Below are 17,697 nucleotides of genomic sequence, written 5' to 3'. Positions count from 1 at the left end.
GCTGTTCACCGCCCTGAGTCCAAAAGGAGAAGGGCGGTATAGAAATTCGAATAATAAATAAATAAATAAATAAATAAATAAGAAGCTACAAGGAGATTATGAATAAAATGCAGAGTATAGATGGAGAACTGGAAAATATGATACAAAGGATAAGGAGTGACCAAAATGCCCAGGAAGAGGAAGATCCAATTGAAAGTGTAGATGAAAAAACAGAACAGAAAAACCAACAAATAAAATGAGATGATAAGAAGGAGATAACCACAAAACCAACAATGACTGATGAAATAAGCTGAGGGGAGAGTATTTTAAGAGAATTAAAAAAGGAACTGGAGTTGCAGGAAGATTTTTTTGGAAAAGAAATAAGGGCAAGAGTAGATATTTTGAAAATTAGACAGTGGAATAGGGCAGAGAAGGGAGAACTGTTTAAAATGATTGGTCAAGATAGAGACAAGGATCCAAGAGAGGAATATGGAAGGCAAGCTAAGAAATGAACAATTAAAGCTTTAAAGCGAGCAAGAGACAATGGATAGAAAGAGAATATTTTTAAATATAATAGTGGCAAAATTAAAAGTTAGAATAGGAATGCAAATTAGAGAGGGAATGTGTAATGGAATACACATTTTTATATAATGAGGTGAAGTAATAAGAGGGGAAATTAGAATTTGAATGATGGTATTATCAAGTATGCTTGAATAATATCGTGATTGGCATAAAAATAACATCAAAATATTGAATAATTAATGGAAGATTATAACAACATAAATATGTGTATTATTAGTAGAACCATATAATCTTGTTAAATGTAACAAATATGATTAATAATATTTTATTTGTAGTAAAAGGAATGACACTCAGAATATGGTGACTGGCATAAAAATAACATATTGAAATACTGAATAATTAAATAATGAAAGATTATAACTTGACATAAATATGTGTATATTACCAGAATTATATAAGCTTATCAAACATAATATATATGATAAACATTATTTTATTTGTACTAAAATGTAAGACACTCAGGTGCCATACAGTTCACGCATTGATATGTTTGGGGGGGGGGGAAAGTAGCTTTCTGGAGTGTGTGTGTGTGTGTGTACATACATATACACATATATTAAAAAAAAGATGTTGAGATTCTAGAAAGAGTGCAGAGAAGAGCAACAGAGATTAGAGGAATGGAAGTAAAAACATATGAAAAACAGCTGCAGGAATAGCAAGTTTAACGAAAAGGACTAGGGATGATATGATAGCAGTATTTCAATATCTAAGGGGCTGCCACAAAGAAGAGAGGGCCAACCTATTCTCCAAAGCACCTGGAGGCAGGACAAAAACTATAACCAACCTAGAAATAAGGAGAAATTTCCTGATAGAACAATTCATCAGTGGAACAACTTGCCTCCAGAAGTTGTAGGTGCTCCAACACTAGAGGTTTTTAAGAAGAGATTGTACAACCATTTGTCTGAAATGGCATAGGGTTTCCTGCTTGAGCAGGGGACTGCTCTAGGAGACCTCTAGGATCCCTTCCAACTCGGTATATAAAATCTCTGTTCCTGAACTCTGATTAAGTTAAAGGAATCCTGAATATTGTGAAAATTAGAGTTGGTAGTCTTGTGAAAACACCTAGAAAATGGAGAGATAAGCCAGTTGGCTGGGGTGATTGTCTTAAATAAGTTCTACAGGAATGTATACAGGTCCTTTTACAGGTCCTTTTGATTTCTCAGGATCTAAGGGCAATAAAGTGATTTAATTGATAATTAGAGTGCTGGTAGAAGAAAAATTAGGCTGACCTGGCCAATGCATGTTAACTCCCTGTCTAGAGTTTATTCTGTGACAGCAAACAGAGCAAACGTTTTTTTTCTTCTCTGCCATCATTGCATCAACATTGTTGACTAGTTGAATTGCTGATTACATTCTGATACCAGGGTGTAGTGAGAAGCAGAAAGACAGTGACAATACGGGCAAACAATTATTCCCATATTTGATATTTTCAATAGATACTGCTTGAGAATGTGAACAAATTAGTAGGAAGGACATATTCATATTAGTTAAAGGAGGGCAGGCTGAATTATGGGTTCACTGTAAATTGAAAGAGAGGGAGGAATGAAAGAAGGGAGAAAGAGAGCGAGAGAAATAGGCAAGGTCATATTTTTAATTTTTTTAAAAAAAATCTTCTTTGGTTACTGCTATTCTAAATAATTGCCAGCCAGTCTCAAACTTGCATTTTTGAGAAAGGTTCTACAGTAGGAAGTATGGATCTTATGCTATAATTTGATTAATTTTGTAATTTTACTTAATTGACTTAATTTTACTTAATTTTCTGCATCCATTTCAAACTAGTCCAATTTAGTCTGAGGAAAGAACCAGGGAGAGGGAGATGATTTAAGGACTGAATACATTAATATTTTGATATTAGCCATTTCCCTTTTTTAGTGAATGCCAAAGTAATGTGAAAGCCCTTAATATATTGCTATTTTATATTCCTCCCACTAATAAATGCATTTTATGTGTATTTCCCTTAACACATGCATATCTGTACACAGAAAGCTGCATCAGAAATTTCTGAGAAGGTGGAATATCCCTTTTGCATATTAATTTGGTAATTCTTATCTCAACAAGAACTGAATTAATTTTTCCCTCATCCTAGACTATATTCCCTGAAAATATATGCCATAATAAATGTATTATTCTTCAAAGTGCCACTCAAGACTGTTCACTGCGCAGAAAGCATTGAATTATACTAAGTGCTGATTCATTGGTAGCATTAGACACAATTCACAAGGAAACTATAATTAATAGTCTAATCCTGAGAGCTATTAATGGGAACAGTCTCAGAATTAGCTGCAACTTACTTGGCGTAGGCTTTCTCCAGTAAGGCGCCCCAAAACTCATTGCGTTCTTTTGAGTGCAAATAGACTAGTTGTCCATTTTTTGTGGGAAGCCGGTCATCAACAATAACATCCAACCATTCTCCATACTGCCAAAACTGGCCACAAAGAGAAGAAAAAGACCCATACAGTGAAAAGACCAAAGGAAAATATTTCAAGAAGAGTTCATTTGATAAAACCACTGGAATTAATGAGCCATCTTTTTACAGAACTTTATCTTTCTGTGCAAATACCTGCTAGATTTGCAATGTGAAGTCATTGAAGGAAGTGCAATATATGACTAACAGGAAAGAAAAGGAAACTGTTATCCCCAGCAGCCCTCCTTTCTATCAAACACTTATCATTTTCTTTTTCCCCATCTTCTTTGGCCCTTTTTAATTCCCAGATCCAGAAATCAATTCAGGTTTTTTTTTTCTTTCAGTAAAAAGCTCACACAAGTTTTCCAGACTTTCAAAAATCGTTGGTCAGGGTATTTCTCTCAACAGAGCAGTCGGCTTCGCCATTTCTGCAAATTCAGTTAATTTTATAATCCGATCTTCCACTCTAGCTATTTCATTATTTTTCCATCTTTTTTCATACAATAATCTTTCCACAGAAAAGGAAACTCTTGTCAATGAGATAAAATATAAACTATATCAACACAAAGGTAGTAGTTATTTGATGGGTGGCATTCTGCCTTTTCTATGATGTTACTAGATTTATCCAGACTTTCTCCTTTCTGTTTCACCCCTTTTAACTTAGTATTATCACCAGATGTATATAGCTTAAAAGAGAAGTGGTACCTTGAAATGAAATATCCCAGCATAGTCTTTCTGGAAACTCTGATCATTGGGAACAACCCACTCTAAAATGGCTTCATTTAAGGTGAGACTTGCAACAGCTGCCAAAAGCCAACAGTCTCCTGGAAACATCAAAGTTTATGAAAGAGATGAATGTAGATTAAATGAGCAATTCCTCCCTCAAAGTCATGTAACCAAATAACCAAGGCCAAGCTAAATTATTTTGACATCTGAGGGCCAATAGTGTATATCATGAAAAAGAAATAAACATCTAGCTTTTATTACCTAGAAATTTAGCTTCTACCACAGATTGTTAGTTGCTTTCAAATGTATTGTGTAAATGGCAATGTGTGTGTGGGGGGGGATTGTTAGAAGCCATAAGAGTGATAAGACAACAGTTAAAACAAATAAGCCCATCACCTGCTATTTGAAGGCTTTAATGCACAGAAAAAATGGCAGGCTAAATGCACATTTACAGAAATTGTATTATTTTGCATTGATGTAAGTATATATATCAGCCAATCATAACCTATTGCAGTGATGGCTAACCTTTTTGCCATCACGTGCCAGGAGGGGGGGGCGGGTGAGGCTCGCGCGCGCACATGCCCACACCCATAATACTATGTGTGCGACCCACCTCCCCGCCGCTCCTGGCACACGATGGCTTGGTAGGCCCGTTTTTCTTTCTCACCTGGCTCCAGATCCTCTCTATGCATCTGGAGGGGGGGTGAAAACAGTCTTCCACAACCCCTCGGAGGCCCTCTGGAGGTCTGAAACAGCCTATTTCCCAACTTTCAGTTGGACAGAAGTGATGCTTTTTTCTGTCCCCAGCCTCCAGAGCCTCTCTAGGTTCGCCATCACAGACCTATTGTATATATGCTCTTTTACAAAAGTAGAAAATGTTCTACATTTTAAAGCTCCCTTGAAAGCTTTCCAAGCTAAGTTCAATGTTTTTTCCTACTGATGAAGAAATAAAGTTTAATTAATTAAGATCCTGGAGACAGTCTGACTGTATTTCTTTTCATTAAGTATTCTGTCTTAAGTTTGAAAGAATATGTTACCAAAAGGTAAGCTGACAAAGAATTGCTTTTTGTTTCAATCACTAATCACTGAGACACATACAAAATAAGCAATAAAGTCAAGGTTTAAACTTATTTCACATTGTTATTCCATGTTTATCGTGTTTGAGTCATCAAACAAAATAATGCATTTATTTACTATTTGAATGTTTGTTTTTTGATTGCAGCACACAGCAGTTTGAAGTATGTGGCAGTTCCCTCTTCCCTGAAAAGAGAGAGAAAAAGTGGCTTTGCTTTACTCACCCAGAAGCCCCTGACAAATATCTGTACGAGTGGCTCCTCCCTCAATGAACTGGGGGTTTGGGACCAGTTCCTGAAAATGATGGATGAACATTACAATTGGATTTTGTCACTCACATTTCTTTACACTTTCACAGAAGAAAAACTCAATTAAAATGTTTTAGCCTCCCTCACCTGTGGTTGTTCCCCAAGTTTGAGTTCTTCCTACAAATCCAATGATTCACTAAACATTTATTTCAACCTTGAAAAGGGGACTCTTGGTTTTTATCTACTATGCAGTGAGACAGAATGATTACTGAAAACTGTGGTCCTTGCTGAGAGTGCAAACCATTGGACAAAGGGGACTTGCTGTAGTCCAATCGCTGAAATGGACACTGGTATCAAAGACTGCTTAAAGTAGAGTAGACTTTTGTAGGATGCTATATATGCCAACATGTTTGAAAGATGATTTATCTCCCTAACAGCTCATAGAAATGGTGAAAACTATTTTTAAAAAATTAAGAATACAAAAGTACTGTGTACCCTATCACCTGTGACCTGAGCAGTGTTTGTGAAATGATGATATGCTTACTAAGCAGAGTGACCATTCTAATGGTTGCATCCACAGCCCTGCCTTCTCCTCCTTTTGTAGCCCCAAAGTTCTGCCCTTAGTGTGGTGACAGTAAAACTGCATAATAATTATTCCACTTTTCTACATATTTGAAGAGTAATCCATTTCTTGCTATAATTCATGAAACTGATAGTACTATTATTCATTCTTTTGTAAGAAATAATTGAAAGGAATATCCAAAATGAAACACACAGAACACAACTGAAATTGAATTACTATTCAGTTGAATCTTCTACCAGCGCAACAAACATCAATTTAACAACATATGTACACTTTCTACTATACATACATACATACATACACGATATCTAATTTTAATGTTTAAAATCACATACAAAAAGTCTGCTAAAGTTTTAATCTTATCCATACAAGATTCTCCACTAGGGATCAGATAGAAAACCAGGAAAAAATTGCTCTTTCTCTGAGCATATTGTGTACCATTCGAATTGAAAAGCATACTATGTAGTAGACCCGTGATGGTGAACCTATGGCAAGCATGCCACAGGTGGCACACGGAGCCATATCAGTGGGCACACAAGAGTTGTCCTAGCTCAACTCCGGTGTACATGTGCGCGCCAGCCAGCTGATTTTCGGGTCTTCCAGACCCACCAGAGCCTTTCTAGGCACCTGGGGAAGGTGAAAATGGCCTTCCCTACACCCCCCCCACCCGAGGCCCTCCGAAGGCTGGAAACGGCCCACTTGCTGACTTCCTGTGGATCTGGAAGTCCCGTTTTTTGCTCTCCCCAGGCTCCAGAGGCTTTTTAGGAGCCTGGGGAGGGTGAAAACGGTCTTCCCCACCCCCACCCCCTGAAGCCCTCTGGAGACCGGAAACGGCCCGTTTGCCGACTTCAGAATGTGTGTGGGGGGGCATATTGAATTATGGGTGTGGGCACACGCATGTGTGACACCCCCCGTGACACACACACACACCCGCTTTTGGCACGCGACGGCAAAAAGGTTAGCCATCACTATAGTAGACTGTTGGGGACAAAAAGAAGCCTGGATGGAATAATTTCAAAAGAAAGACTGAAATCCCCAATTGTAGAGAACAGAAAGATTAGATCCACACTAATCTAAGTGAGTTATCAGATTTTGAAGGGAATCAATGTACTTTCAAGAGAGACCTAAGCCAGTTGGGCATTTATTATTCAGACTACTCAATAAACTCCAGATTCAATTTAATTTAATTTAATTAATTCAATTTATATGCCGCCCCTCTCCGAAGAGTCAGGGCGGCTCACAATACATTTTTTAAAAATCATTATAAAAAACATTTAAAAATTAAAAACATTAAAAACATTAAAAACTCATTCACGCCATTCATGGCCGGATCTCGCCAGATCACAAGAGCGAGATCAATGGCCCCAGTCCTGCCAGAAAAGCCAGGTCTTCACCGCTTTTCAGAAGGCCAATAGGGTGGGGATGGTCCGGACCTTAGGAGGTAACTGGTTCCAGAGAGCTGGGGCCATCACAGAGAAGGCCCTCGCCCGCGGGCCCACCAGCCGGCATTGTTTAGCTGACAGGACCCGGAGGAGACCAACTCTGTGGGATCTTACCAGTCGCTGGGAGCTATGCGGCAGAAGGCGGTCTCGAAGATAACCTGGCCCTGAGCCATATAGGGTTTTAAATAACTCTTCCCCACCCACCAATGCTACTTTAGCAACATTAGCCACAATATACACTCAGTTTAGTGCTCATGTCTGCAGCAAGAAGCCTTTACCCATACTATTACATGCACAACAGCTTTCTTTTTAAAATATATATATATATAAACTTTATTAAAACATAAATAAAACATTTACACAGCATACGACATAAAGATAAAAAAACATTTACACAACGTACAACATAAAGATAAATTATTCTTTATAAGCATTGTTTCATAGTGGTTTTCCAACTGATACTATTGTATTTCTTCCCCTTTTCCTTAGCCTAGTAATTTTTCCCTATTCCTCTCTCTTCTATTTTCCTTTCCTTTTCCTTTTTTTCCTTGGGTTTCCCCCTTTAGAGCCCTATGTGTTTTAATTATACCATTTTGGGGGGGGGATTTCCATATTCATATTTATATACCTATAAGGAATTATTTATATACATATTTACATCTTTGTTTTGTACTTCTTATAGTTATGTTTCTTTGTTGATGGTGTTAAGCCATTGATACTATTTATTCCATATTCTATAATAATCTGTCTCTTCTTTTTCCTTAATTTCTTTCATTAATCTATCCATTTCAGCACATTGTACGATTTTGTCTATTAATTTTTCTTCCGTTGGGATTTTTTCCGGTTTCCAATTTTTTGCATATGTTATTCGTGCTGCCATTAGGATGTGTATCATCAAGTATGGGCCTCCTCAGGGTGCCATCTGCCAGACAATGTCGGCTGGCGACCCCCAGGGGGAGAGCCTTCTCTGTGGCGGCGCCCACCCTCTGGAACAACCTCCCCCCAGAGATACGTACAATAACAGACCTCCGGATTTTTCGTTGGGCTCTGAAAACCTATTTATTTCAACTAGCTCGGCTGGCTTGAGTTAAATTTTAAATTGATTTTAAATTGAGTTGTTTTAATTTACGGCCAAAATATTTAATTATTTTAAACTGTTTTTAAATTTTGTATGTTCTGTTTTTTAGTTTGGCTGTTCACCGCCCTGAGTCCTATTTGGAGAAGGGCGGTATAGAAATGGAAACAAACAAATAAATAAATAAATAAATATTTTATCTCTTTGGGATATGTTTTTGTGAAAATTCCTAGCAGGAAGGTTTCTGGTTTCTTCTCTATTTGTAGTTTTGTTATTTGTTCCAACCATTTCTTAATATTAGACCAAAATTTCTTTGCTGCCGGGCATGTCCACCATAGATGATAAAAGGTACCTTGTGATTTCTTGTATTTCCAACATAATGCGCTATTTTTCGGGTTAATTTTTGCCAGTCTGTTGGGCGACATATGCCATCTGTAGAACATCTTCAACTGGTTTTCCTTATATGCCACCACTAATGTTAATTTTATGTTCATTTGCCATAGCTCTTCCCACTTTTCCAAATCTATTGTGTATTTAAAATTTTGCATCCATTTAATCATCGTATCCTTCACTGTTTCCTCCTCCATTTTATATCGCAACAAAAATTTATAAAGTTTACTAATTAACTTCTCTTCTGATTCTAATATAATTTTATCTAGTTCTTGTTTTTCTCTATATATTTCGTGTATTTTTGTGTGTTCCTTATGTTTAGATTGGATCTGTGTGAAAGTCCACCAGTCGATTTCTCTGTTTAGGTCTATTTCCAATTGTTGTTTTGTTTTCAATTTCCCCTGTTGTTCAATTAAATCCACTTTCAAATGGGAGATGAAGCAACAAGGATGATGCTCAGGTAGAACACAGAACATAGAATATCACAGTTGGAAGGGACCTTCAAGGTCTTCTAGTCCAAGCCCCTGCTGAAGCAGTAGACCGTATACTATTTCAGACAGGTGGCTGTCCAGTCTCTTCTTAAAAGCCTCCAGTGATGGAGCACTGGACAATTTCTGAACACAAGCTGTTCCACTGGTTGACTGTTCTGTTAGGAAATTTCTTCTTAATTCTAGATTGGATTTCTCTTTGATTAGTTTCCATCTGTTGTTTCTTGTCTTGCCTTCAGGTGCTTTGTGGCAGCCCTTCAAATATTGGAACACTGCTATAATGTCTCCCTTTGTCTTTCTTTTTACTACACTAGACATACCCAATTCCTGCAACTGAGCTACATCATATGTTGCTCTTCTCTGCACTTTTTTTTAAAGTCTCAACATCTTTTTTATAATGTGGTGACCAAAACTGGATACAGTATCCCTACCTACCTCTAAATTTTACACTGTGAACCCTAATTCCACAGTGGGCCAAGAGGCACAGAATGAGTGCCTCTTTGTCAGTTTTATTTTCTCTCCCTCTTATTCAAGACAAGGAGCAATTACGTATCCATGTTTGACCACGCTGACTGAATTGCTATGGATATTGAAATCAAACACACCTGACGGAAGGAGCAATTATCAGGGAAGAGAAGCTGTTTTTAATACAAGCCTTAAATCCAATTTATTGATCAGTGAAGCATGCATAGTCAAAAAATTTGGTTCTACTGCCAGTTATTCAGGTTTAAGAAAAGATCCTAATGAGAGTTATTCTACCATTGAAAACAGTTATTCTACAATTGCAAATGTTATGATATTCTTCATTATTACTGCATTCTTAGAAAATGGAGAAATTTAACTCAGAAATCAAACAACAAATAGATTATTCTTTCTAGCAATAATTTTAATACTGAAACTAGAATCTCACTACCTTTCATTTCCTCCCCCCTTCAGAAAACAATTGCATGATTATTATCATCCACATTTTCATGTTCCTTGTTTCTGAAATATTATCAAGTAAATGAAGAACATGTGACTTTCAAATGATTGTTTAATAATAAATAAAATATGCATTATTGTTTATAGAAGTTCACTGCTTATCCACAAGTAAGGCTTTGAAGCTTTCGCCCTTCACTTTGGCATTTGGCAATGCACTCTGTAAATCTGAAAATGTATTCAAAATTTCAGAGAGCTTTAAGAAACATCAGAAAAATGTGAAGCACCAAGAACTCCATATTTTCATTATCATTGTTTTTGAACCAGGGGTGAAATGCTACCGGTTTGGACTGGTTTGGCTGAACCGGTAGCAATGGTGGCGGGTGGTTCGGAGAACTGGTAGCGACGGCAGCGCGAGGCCCGCCCGGTCGTCGTTACTTCCTAGTTTTAACCAGAAAGTAACCTGTTTTTTACCCTCTGTGCATGCACAGAAGCGTTTGCGCATGCACAGAGGGTCTGTGCATGTGTGTGATGTGCACACAGGTGTGAGTGGAGCGAGCGCCTGCACATGGTTCGTGCACATCCGAACCGGTATTGAAGGTAAGTAGATTTCACCCCTGTTTTGAACTATTATCAAGTGAATGGAGAGTACATGACTTTCAAATGATTGTTTAGTAATAAATAAAATTGTATTGCTTATAGAGGATCACTGCTTATGCATGAGTAAGACTTTGAAGCCTTTCCCTTTCATTTTGCTTTTGGCAATGCTCTCTGTATATCGGGAAATGTATTCAACTTTATAGAGAAGTTTAAGAAACATCAGTTATACAATTCAGCTGGAGGTAAAAAAAGCACACAATTACTGTGCACAAGTTTGAAAGTAGCTGCTGACATTATATATTAATAAATAGCACAAAATATATATAATATCCAACATAATGCAGGTACTTAAGGCTTCTGTACTGAATTGTTACAGATACCTGCAAGATTGTTCATGTGGATTGTAAAAAGGAAAGAAAATGAAATCAAATTTTGAATAGTGTAGCTGTGGATTAAAAAGAAGAAAATGTTTGTTTTTTTTAAAAAAATGTCATTTGTAATGTTTTCATCATTCTTAATAATAAATAAGTTTTTTAAAAGCTATTTTCCATTTCTGGTGGTTTTGAAAACGGGACAAGTGAGAAGTCCATTAAGATGAACTATTCTGGAACTCTGGAACCAATCTAGAGCAATCTAAATGCAGTTCTGAAATAGCTTTCCAAATTCTGACTATTAATGATTAAGATCTCAGCAGTTCTATGGAGAGGAAATATTGTATGTATTTGAATTCATGCTTTAATGGAAAGTAGTTATTTAATATTTATTGCATGGAAAATATTCATTTAAGAAAAAAATTATAATAATTACTGTTTAAAAGTAGGGAGGTTGTTGCAAATCTGATATTAATGGACAAAGATACAATGGAATTATATGACAAAATCTATGAAAACGGCAAGGAACCATAATAAACATGGTAACCCATTCTCATTTAGTGAAGGCACACTGAAGCTATTATTACCCCTAAAATACTTCAACTCTATTTGACTAGAATTGCCTCAGAAATGCCTGGAGCACAGAAAGAAATCCTAAAAGAATAAATTTCCGGTCATTTTCAGTGGTGAATGTTGTCAGATGGCCCTTATTCCAGATAGTTACAGACCATAGAACAAAATAAACTTTGATTATTTTCAGAGTTATAATTCCACGCAATAAAATGATCATCCCTTAATTCAAGATATGCTGTCTTTCCAAAGATTTTCAGATGTTTTGATTGACACACTAAGCAACTTTCCAAGAACAAACTCTGCATATAGAAGCTTCATCATGTTCAACCCAAATTAAACCTATTTGATCAAGGCAAAAGTTGTTGCAGAAATATTAAAACAAGCCTTTTCCCAAGGTTCAGAGATTTCCTAAAACAGTACAGCTGTTTTGAATTTGAAGGCGACTCTTTGAAGCAAACAAAATGTCATTTCAAATCAGCAAATTATCAACAGAAACAATAATCTTACCTGGGGTCGTTTCCAAATAATCCCCTGAGTTTTGGAATAATAAGGTCCCAATTCTTTATAGCCAAGAGAAGAGGGGCAGGCAGGAAATTGTTCATCTTTGAAGAGAGTCCCAGAATGCAAACATTGCCTTTTCAGGGCCTCAAAATCCTGGTTTAAGTATTTTACAATATTTCCACTGGATCCTAGGCCATCTAGGATGGCCTTTTCCCTGGCCAGTTTGAAGGCTACGGCTGACATAGCACTTGATTCCTTGTGAAATGTTAAGCACAAAGGCTTTAAAGTTAACAGCAAGGAGGAAAGTATGCAAGTGAATGGTCACGGAGAGGTGGGTCAAAGAAATATCTGACACAGTCCAATGCCTCCAAAGAAAAAAAGAACATGCCAAGGTAAATAGGTACATAGTGACAATCAGTAAATGATAAGAATATGGTATTCAATCCACTCTGCATTGTTCCTCTGATGTTAAATATTGCCTTTCTCTTCCTCCCCCTCCCTTTCTTTTAATAGTCATCTCCACCCAAGCCTTAAATTCAGACTCCATAGTCCTCCCTAAATTGTTACTCAGTACTTATTTTTAATGGGGGGGGGAGGAAAATATCAAGTATATGACTAAAGATAAATTGATAAGTCAAATGTCAGTAAAATGAAAATTAATTTTTGTCCCGGGCTCATACTTTTGAGTGCTCAGTGCAATAATCAAAGGCCAAAGGCAAACTGTGGTTCCTAAACCTAAAAGACTCAGTGCCCAAAATCCAATATAGAGAAATAATAGACAAAACAAATAAGCAACAAAACTTGTCATTAAAACCTACCGTTACTTTTAGGGTTAATGCTTCTAATTGCAAACATCCAACTTGTAACTTTACTCAGCTAATAGCCGATGGCCACTTACTGACTGTAAAATGCTTTTTAAAAAAAAAATTAAAAAGGACTTTGAGGGAGTCTCTCAATCTTGACCTGTCCTGTCCTGTGATGTCTTGCAGACAATTATATATATATATTTCTCTCAGTCCCCTTATATATCTACTTTCTGGATGGCTAAAATAGAGCTCTCTAGAATATGCTCCTGAGGTCTAAACTTAGTTATGTCAGTTTCTAAAAGGGAACATCTGGCTTTTCATTCAGTCATTATGGAAAGACACATTTTATGGACATAAAGACACAGAATATTTAACTCCAACATGGCAGCTGCAGTTTAGTCTTTGAATAAAACATTTGTATTTCATTGTCTGGATATTGGATCCAGCTTTTTCTGAATGGTTTATTAACTAGGTTTAGTGTGGCTAGTCTGTTCATATCCTTGGGTAGCAGCATACTCTGTTTAAAAGAGACAGCCATTTTAGTAGGAAGCCTGGCTAAGAAGCTTTCACAGTCTGCCAGATATATATGTGCATGTATGTTTTTATTGTAAATAAAAAGTCTGTATAGTCACATCAAGATTCCTTTCTACTCATATTTTATAGATCTGCCCCATATGGCCACAAGGAGTGTGTGGAAAATAATCAGAGCGATGGAGTGTCCTGCATGGCTCCTAGCTCTACTCCATTGCTTTAAGTTCATTCTCCATGCAGAAAGAACATTAACCTTTCTGGTAATTCTTTTTTCTGGCTTTGTATAACATGTATAAATAGGGAAAATTAGTTTAGTATTCTTAAGGATGTTTTCGATTCAAACTAGTCCTCTAATTCAAATGATGACTAGATTATGGTCTTCAGATAACCTGCTCATTACTTTAAGCAGTTAAGTGGAAAGGGAGAATAAAATAAACATACCTCTTTAAAGCATGGCTCCATATTCTTTAAATGTATAAATATGGAAACATAGCTGAAGTTAATAGACATATCTTCTAGCAGCCTGAACAAATAAGCAAGCAAGAACTAGAATGCTTTTCAATTATTATTAACAGAATTTTTCTGGGTCCCTTTCTCCGAACAGCGAGAACACAGGTAAATAAGAGACAAGGCACACTGGTGGTAGAGAGGAGGTTGATCTATTTATTTCCCGAAAACAAAAGAGTTTGTTCTTGGGGGTATCTACAGAGAGAAAAATGATACAGAATAAAGTGCAAGTGGGTTACAATCATTTGTATGGAGGTTTCTTCTGATCAAAAATCCATTTTAATTCCCCCTTCTTTAGGTTCAATACTTTAGCTTGCCAAATTCCCTGCAAATCACAGAACTATTTTCAGATTTAAACAACTGAATATACAGAATTCAGGGGGAAAAATCTCGCCATTTCGAATACTTAGGCAAGATAGAGAATCACTAAGAATAAATGGTACTAGCAAGAATCAACTTCCATGAAAAAAAGATGCAAAGTAAAATTATGTATCTTTCACCTCTATGTAAATTAGACTAGGTGAGTTATTGTGAATTTAACAGCGCTATTTTTCTATACGCTAGAAACCTCTAGTAGTAAAAATTGGTTGGCTGGTTAAACTAAATATTTTAAATTCAATTATAGTGTTTCTTTCATTTACCTTTCCTTTAGGGTTCTATTTTTCCAGTCTACTGCCTACTCTATATTCAACCTCCTTGCCTGCAGGTTTACTGTCTCAGCTTCTCTGATGTCCAGGGTAATTTTTCAGTCTTCTGATTGCACCATTAATTTGGTATCTAGTTTTAATCTTAGTAAAATAATAGCTTTTAACAATTGCATTGTAAACATACTATCAGTCTTCTCCCTGAATAATAGGGATGCTCATGAACATTCCTTGAAGATCTGAGAACAGTGTCTCTACGGTTGTACAAGTTTCCCTTTCTCATTTTAATATCTGAACTGCCATTTTCTTATGTATATTGCCAACAAGAGGTCATCCAGATTTATTCAGATATGCTGTAAAATTACATTGTAATTTTAAATTTCTATCAAACACAGCTGTGAGGTTTATGAGCCTGAAAGAGAATGAATAGTCTTAAGCCAAATAAAGATTTGAACTGAAGATATGACCTGGGTAAAGATTTAAAACTGAAAAAAATTAACTGGTCAGGTAACAAAATGTCAGAGAGCACCAAAGACTCCACAATTCAGTCCTGAGCTGCATATGTTCTCTTCTATTGGTTCAATTAAATCTGCCTTCATCCCAGCTCTATGTTTGAATCACCACACTGTATTGGCTCTTCAATTGCCACAGTATATTCTCTTACTATTCTTGTTTCTTGGTGAAAATCCTTTCAAGTTTTCTGAACTGTTTTAAGCACGTTGCCTAGATCAACATATTCAGAAAAAAGACTTTCATCAAATGTCATCCTTTCAAAGTTTTATTGTGAAACGGTCTTCCTTCTCAGAAGACATTTTCACATATGACATTTTCCCAGAGCATACCAGGACTCTCTAGAAGATGTACTCAGTAAACTAAACCTTGCAGGCTTCACTTCATAAATAGAGGTGTTTGTGTTTTTCCATTATATAGATAATTCTCTGTGTGCAAGCAAAATCTTCATATGCAACAAATCTTGGCTTTTGCTGCTTATCTCATCTAGCTGTTGCTAGTAGTAACAACTAAAAGTAAAACAAAATGATGCACAAGCACCACCTAGAGGCAATACAGTACAGTAGAAAGAAAGGATGCATTAATTATCAAGGAAGGATGGCAGCTCTGTTGGGTCATATCTGACAAAGAATGGACCTTTCAGTATCCATTAAGAGTTGTCAGGAGAATTACACTGTAACCAATTAGTGCCACGTTTAACATTTCAGTGATAATTTTCAAGATGGCTCAGGATACTGATATCTCTCTTTCTTCATAAACTTCATCCTGTCCACTCACCAAATCAGCTTTCCCCAACCACACGCATATATTCTCATATATTCTCCAGCCAATATGGCAGTCATCTAGGTGGAGATCAATATATCTACACAACACAAGATTAGGGAAATTGAAACAAACTAGACCAAGCAGCACAGAAAGTATAAAGAGTGGTTTTGCTAATGGCTGCTTAGGGGTCCCTGGTTAATTCCTTATATGCCAACTCAAACTAACTTATTAATTTATCAACAATTATAGCTTTTCCTTTAGCAAGACCTTCAATATATAAAGCACAGAAGCGATCATCCTTCTCAATTCCAGTTTGGGCCTTAATTCAATCTCAATCTAATAAATGTGTATCTCATGCCCTTATTTTGAAGAAAATATTACCTTATTTTCTTCAAAATAATATACCCAGTCTTTCAACCAACAAAAGGGCTAACTTCCCTTTGTGCAATAAAAATAAAAATTGGCAGTAATGCATATGCATTACATTTTTTTACTGCAGTGACCTAGATCATGTTTTTCAACCTTGGCAATTTTAAGACATGTGGACTTCAGTTCCTAGAATTCCCCAGTCAGTATGCTGGGACTTGAAGTCCACACATCTTAAAGTTGCTGAGGTTTAAAAACATTGCCCTGGATTCTAGAGGAATGGCCAGTACATAATCAGTCAGAAAAAAATGGCATGGATCATTTTGGAGAGATATTCATCAGCATACTGCTGTTGTTAGGGTTAACTACACATACACACAAATAGATAAAGAGAAGAAAGTGCTTAAATGTTATTCATGTATGCAGTATAGAATGTTAAAAACCACTATTTGCGGGAGAATAAACCAAGGTTAGCTCCAAGGACTTCATGAGTCAGCAACAAACGATGAAAACAATTGGTTTAAATTTCCTGTTGGAACAGAATAATATTAAATTGGCAGTGGTTGCGCTTCAGCAGTTTCTGGCAGCAGAAAGCTACAGAACTAAAGAGGCTTCTCTTCAAAAAACCAGACTGAAAATTAAGCAATGGCAGAAAATTAGCAATTTACCATTTATGTCAAACAAAGAGATTTTTTTTTACTGAACAGATTTGCCCAATCTTTAAAGCATTTCTGATGTTTCATAGCAGTCAAAAACCTGACTTGTTACATGTCAAGAGCAGACAGAAATGATGCTGTAGGAAAGCTCAAAATAAGGATAGCCTTGTGAAAGGAACAAGACCCAGAACACAAAAGGAAGGGGACTTGATTAAAATTGGACTTGTTTCCTCACAAACTGCTTCCTTTTCATCTGAATGGATGGATAGGAAGACAGGCAAAAGCTGTAGGAATAAGAAGCTAAAGTAATTGAAATACAAAGCTTCTCAGAGACATCTAGGACAACTCACCGAAACCAGCTTGCCCTGGTCAACTTGCTGTGGGACAACTTGCTGTGGCAACTCTTCACAGTTGTCACCTAGTGACTGCTAATCCCAATTGCAGTTGGCAAGCAACCTGTCCTGCATTATCTCACAAGCCACAGATTAGGTTATTAACTCTGTTATCCTTCAGATAAGGCTCCTCAGCCTTTCTGGAGATTCCAAAAACTGACCCTACAACCTTTGTCTTACAAAACATGTGATCAAGAACCACTGGCTTTAATCACTAAGTACATCAGATTCAAAATAGAGCTGTAAGAGACCTTGGAGATCTTCTAGTCCAGCCCCCTGCTCAAGCAAGAGATCCTATACCATTTCAGACAAGTGACTGTCCAGTCTCTTCTTAAAAACTCCAGTGATGAAGCACCCACAACATCTGAAGGCAAGCTGTTCCACTGGTTAATTGTCCTCACTGTTAGGAAATTTCTCCTTAATTCCAAGTTGCTTCTCTCCTTGATTAGTTTCTATCCATTGTTTCTTGCCCTGCCTTCTGGTGCTTTAGAAAATAAATTGACCCCCTCCTCTCTGTGGCAGCCTGTCAAATCCTGGAATGCTGCTATCATGTCCTCCCCTAGTTC

General features: G+C 36.8%; 1 protein-coding gene across 1 annotated transcript in view; it reads right to left on the bottom strand.

Annotated features, from left to right (window-relative positions):
• The window catches only part of LOC117671748 (calpain-8-like), a 60,696-nt gene extending 48,442 nt beyond the window's left edge, over nt 1–12,254 (bottom strand). The window contains exons 1-4 of the mRNA XM_034427901.3: nt 11,961–12,254; nt 4,990–5,059; nt 3,671–3,789; nt 2,853–2,986 (exon numbers count right to left, since the gene is read on the bottom strand). Of these exons, the coding sequence (XP_034283792.1) occupies nt 2,853–2,986; nt 3,671–3,789; nt 4,990–5,059; nt 11,961–12,197 (560 nt within the window). The 5' untranslated portion in view covers nt 12,198–12,254. The remainder of the gene's footprint in view (nt 1–2,852; nt 2,987–3,670; nt 3,790–4,989; nt 5,060–11,960) is intronic.
• Between the last annotated feature and the right edge of the window lie 5,443 nt (nt 12,255–17,697).

The sequence above is a fragment of the Pantherophis guttatus genome, chromosome 1 (assembly GCF_059756535.1).
Source record: "Pantherophis guttatus breed Tessera chromosome 1, ASM5975653v1, whole genome shotgun sequence".
Taxonomy (NCBI): Eukaryota; Metazoa; Chordata; class Lepidosauria; order Squamata; family Colubridae; genus Pantherophis; species Pantherophis guttatus.
The sequence above is the reverse complement of the archived record's forward strand: the minus strand, read 5'-3'. Positions and strand labels throughout refer to the sequence as shown.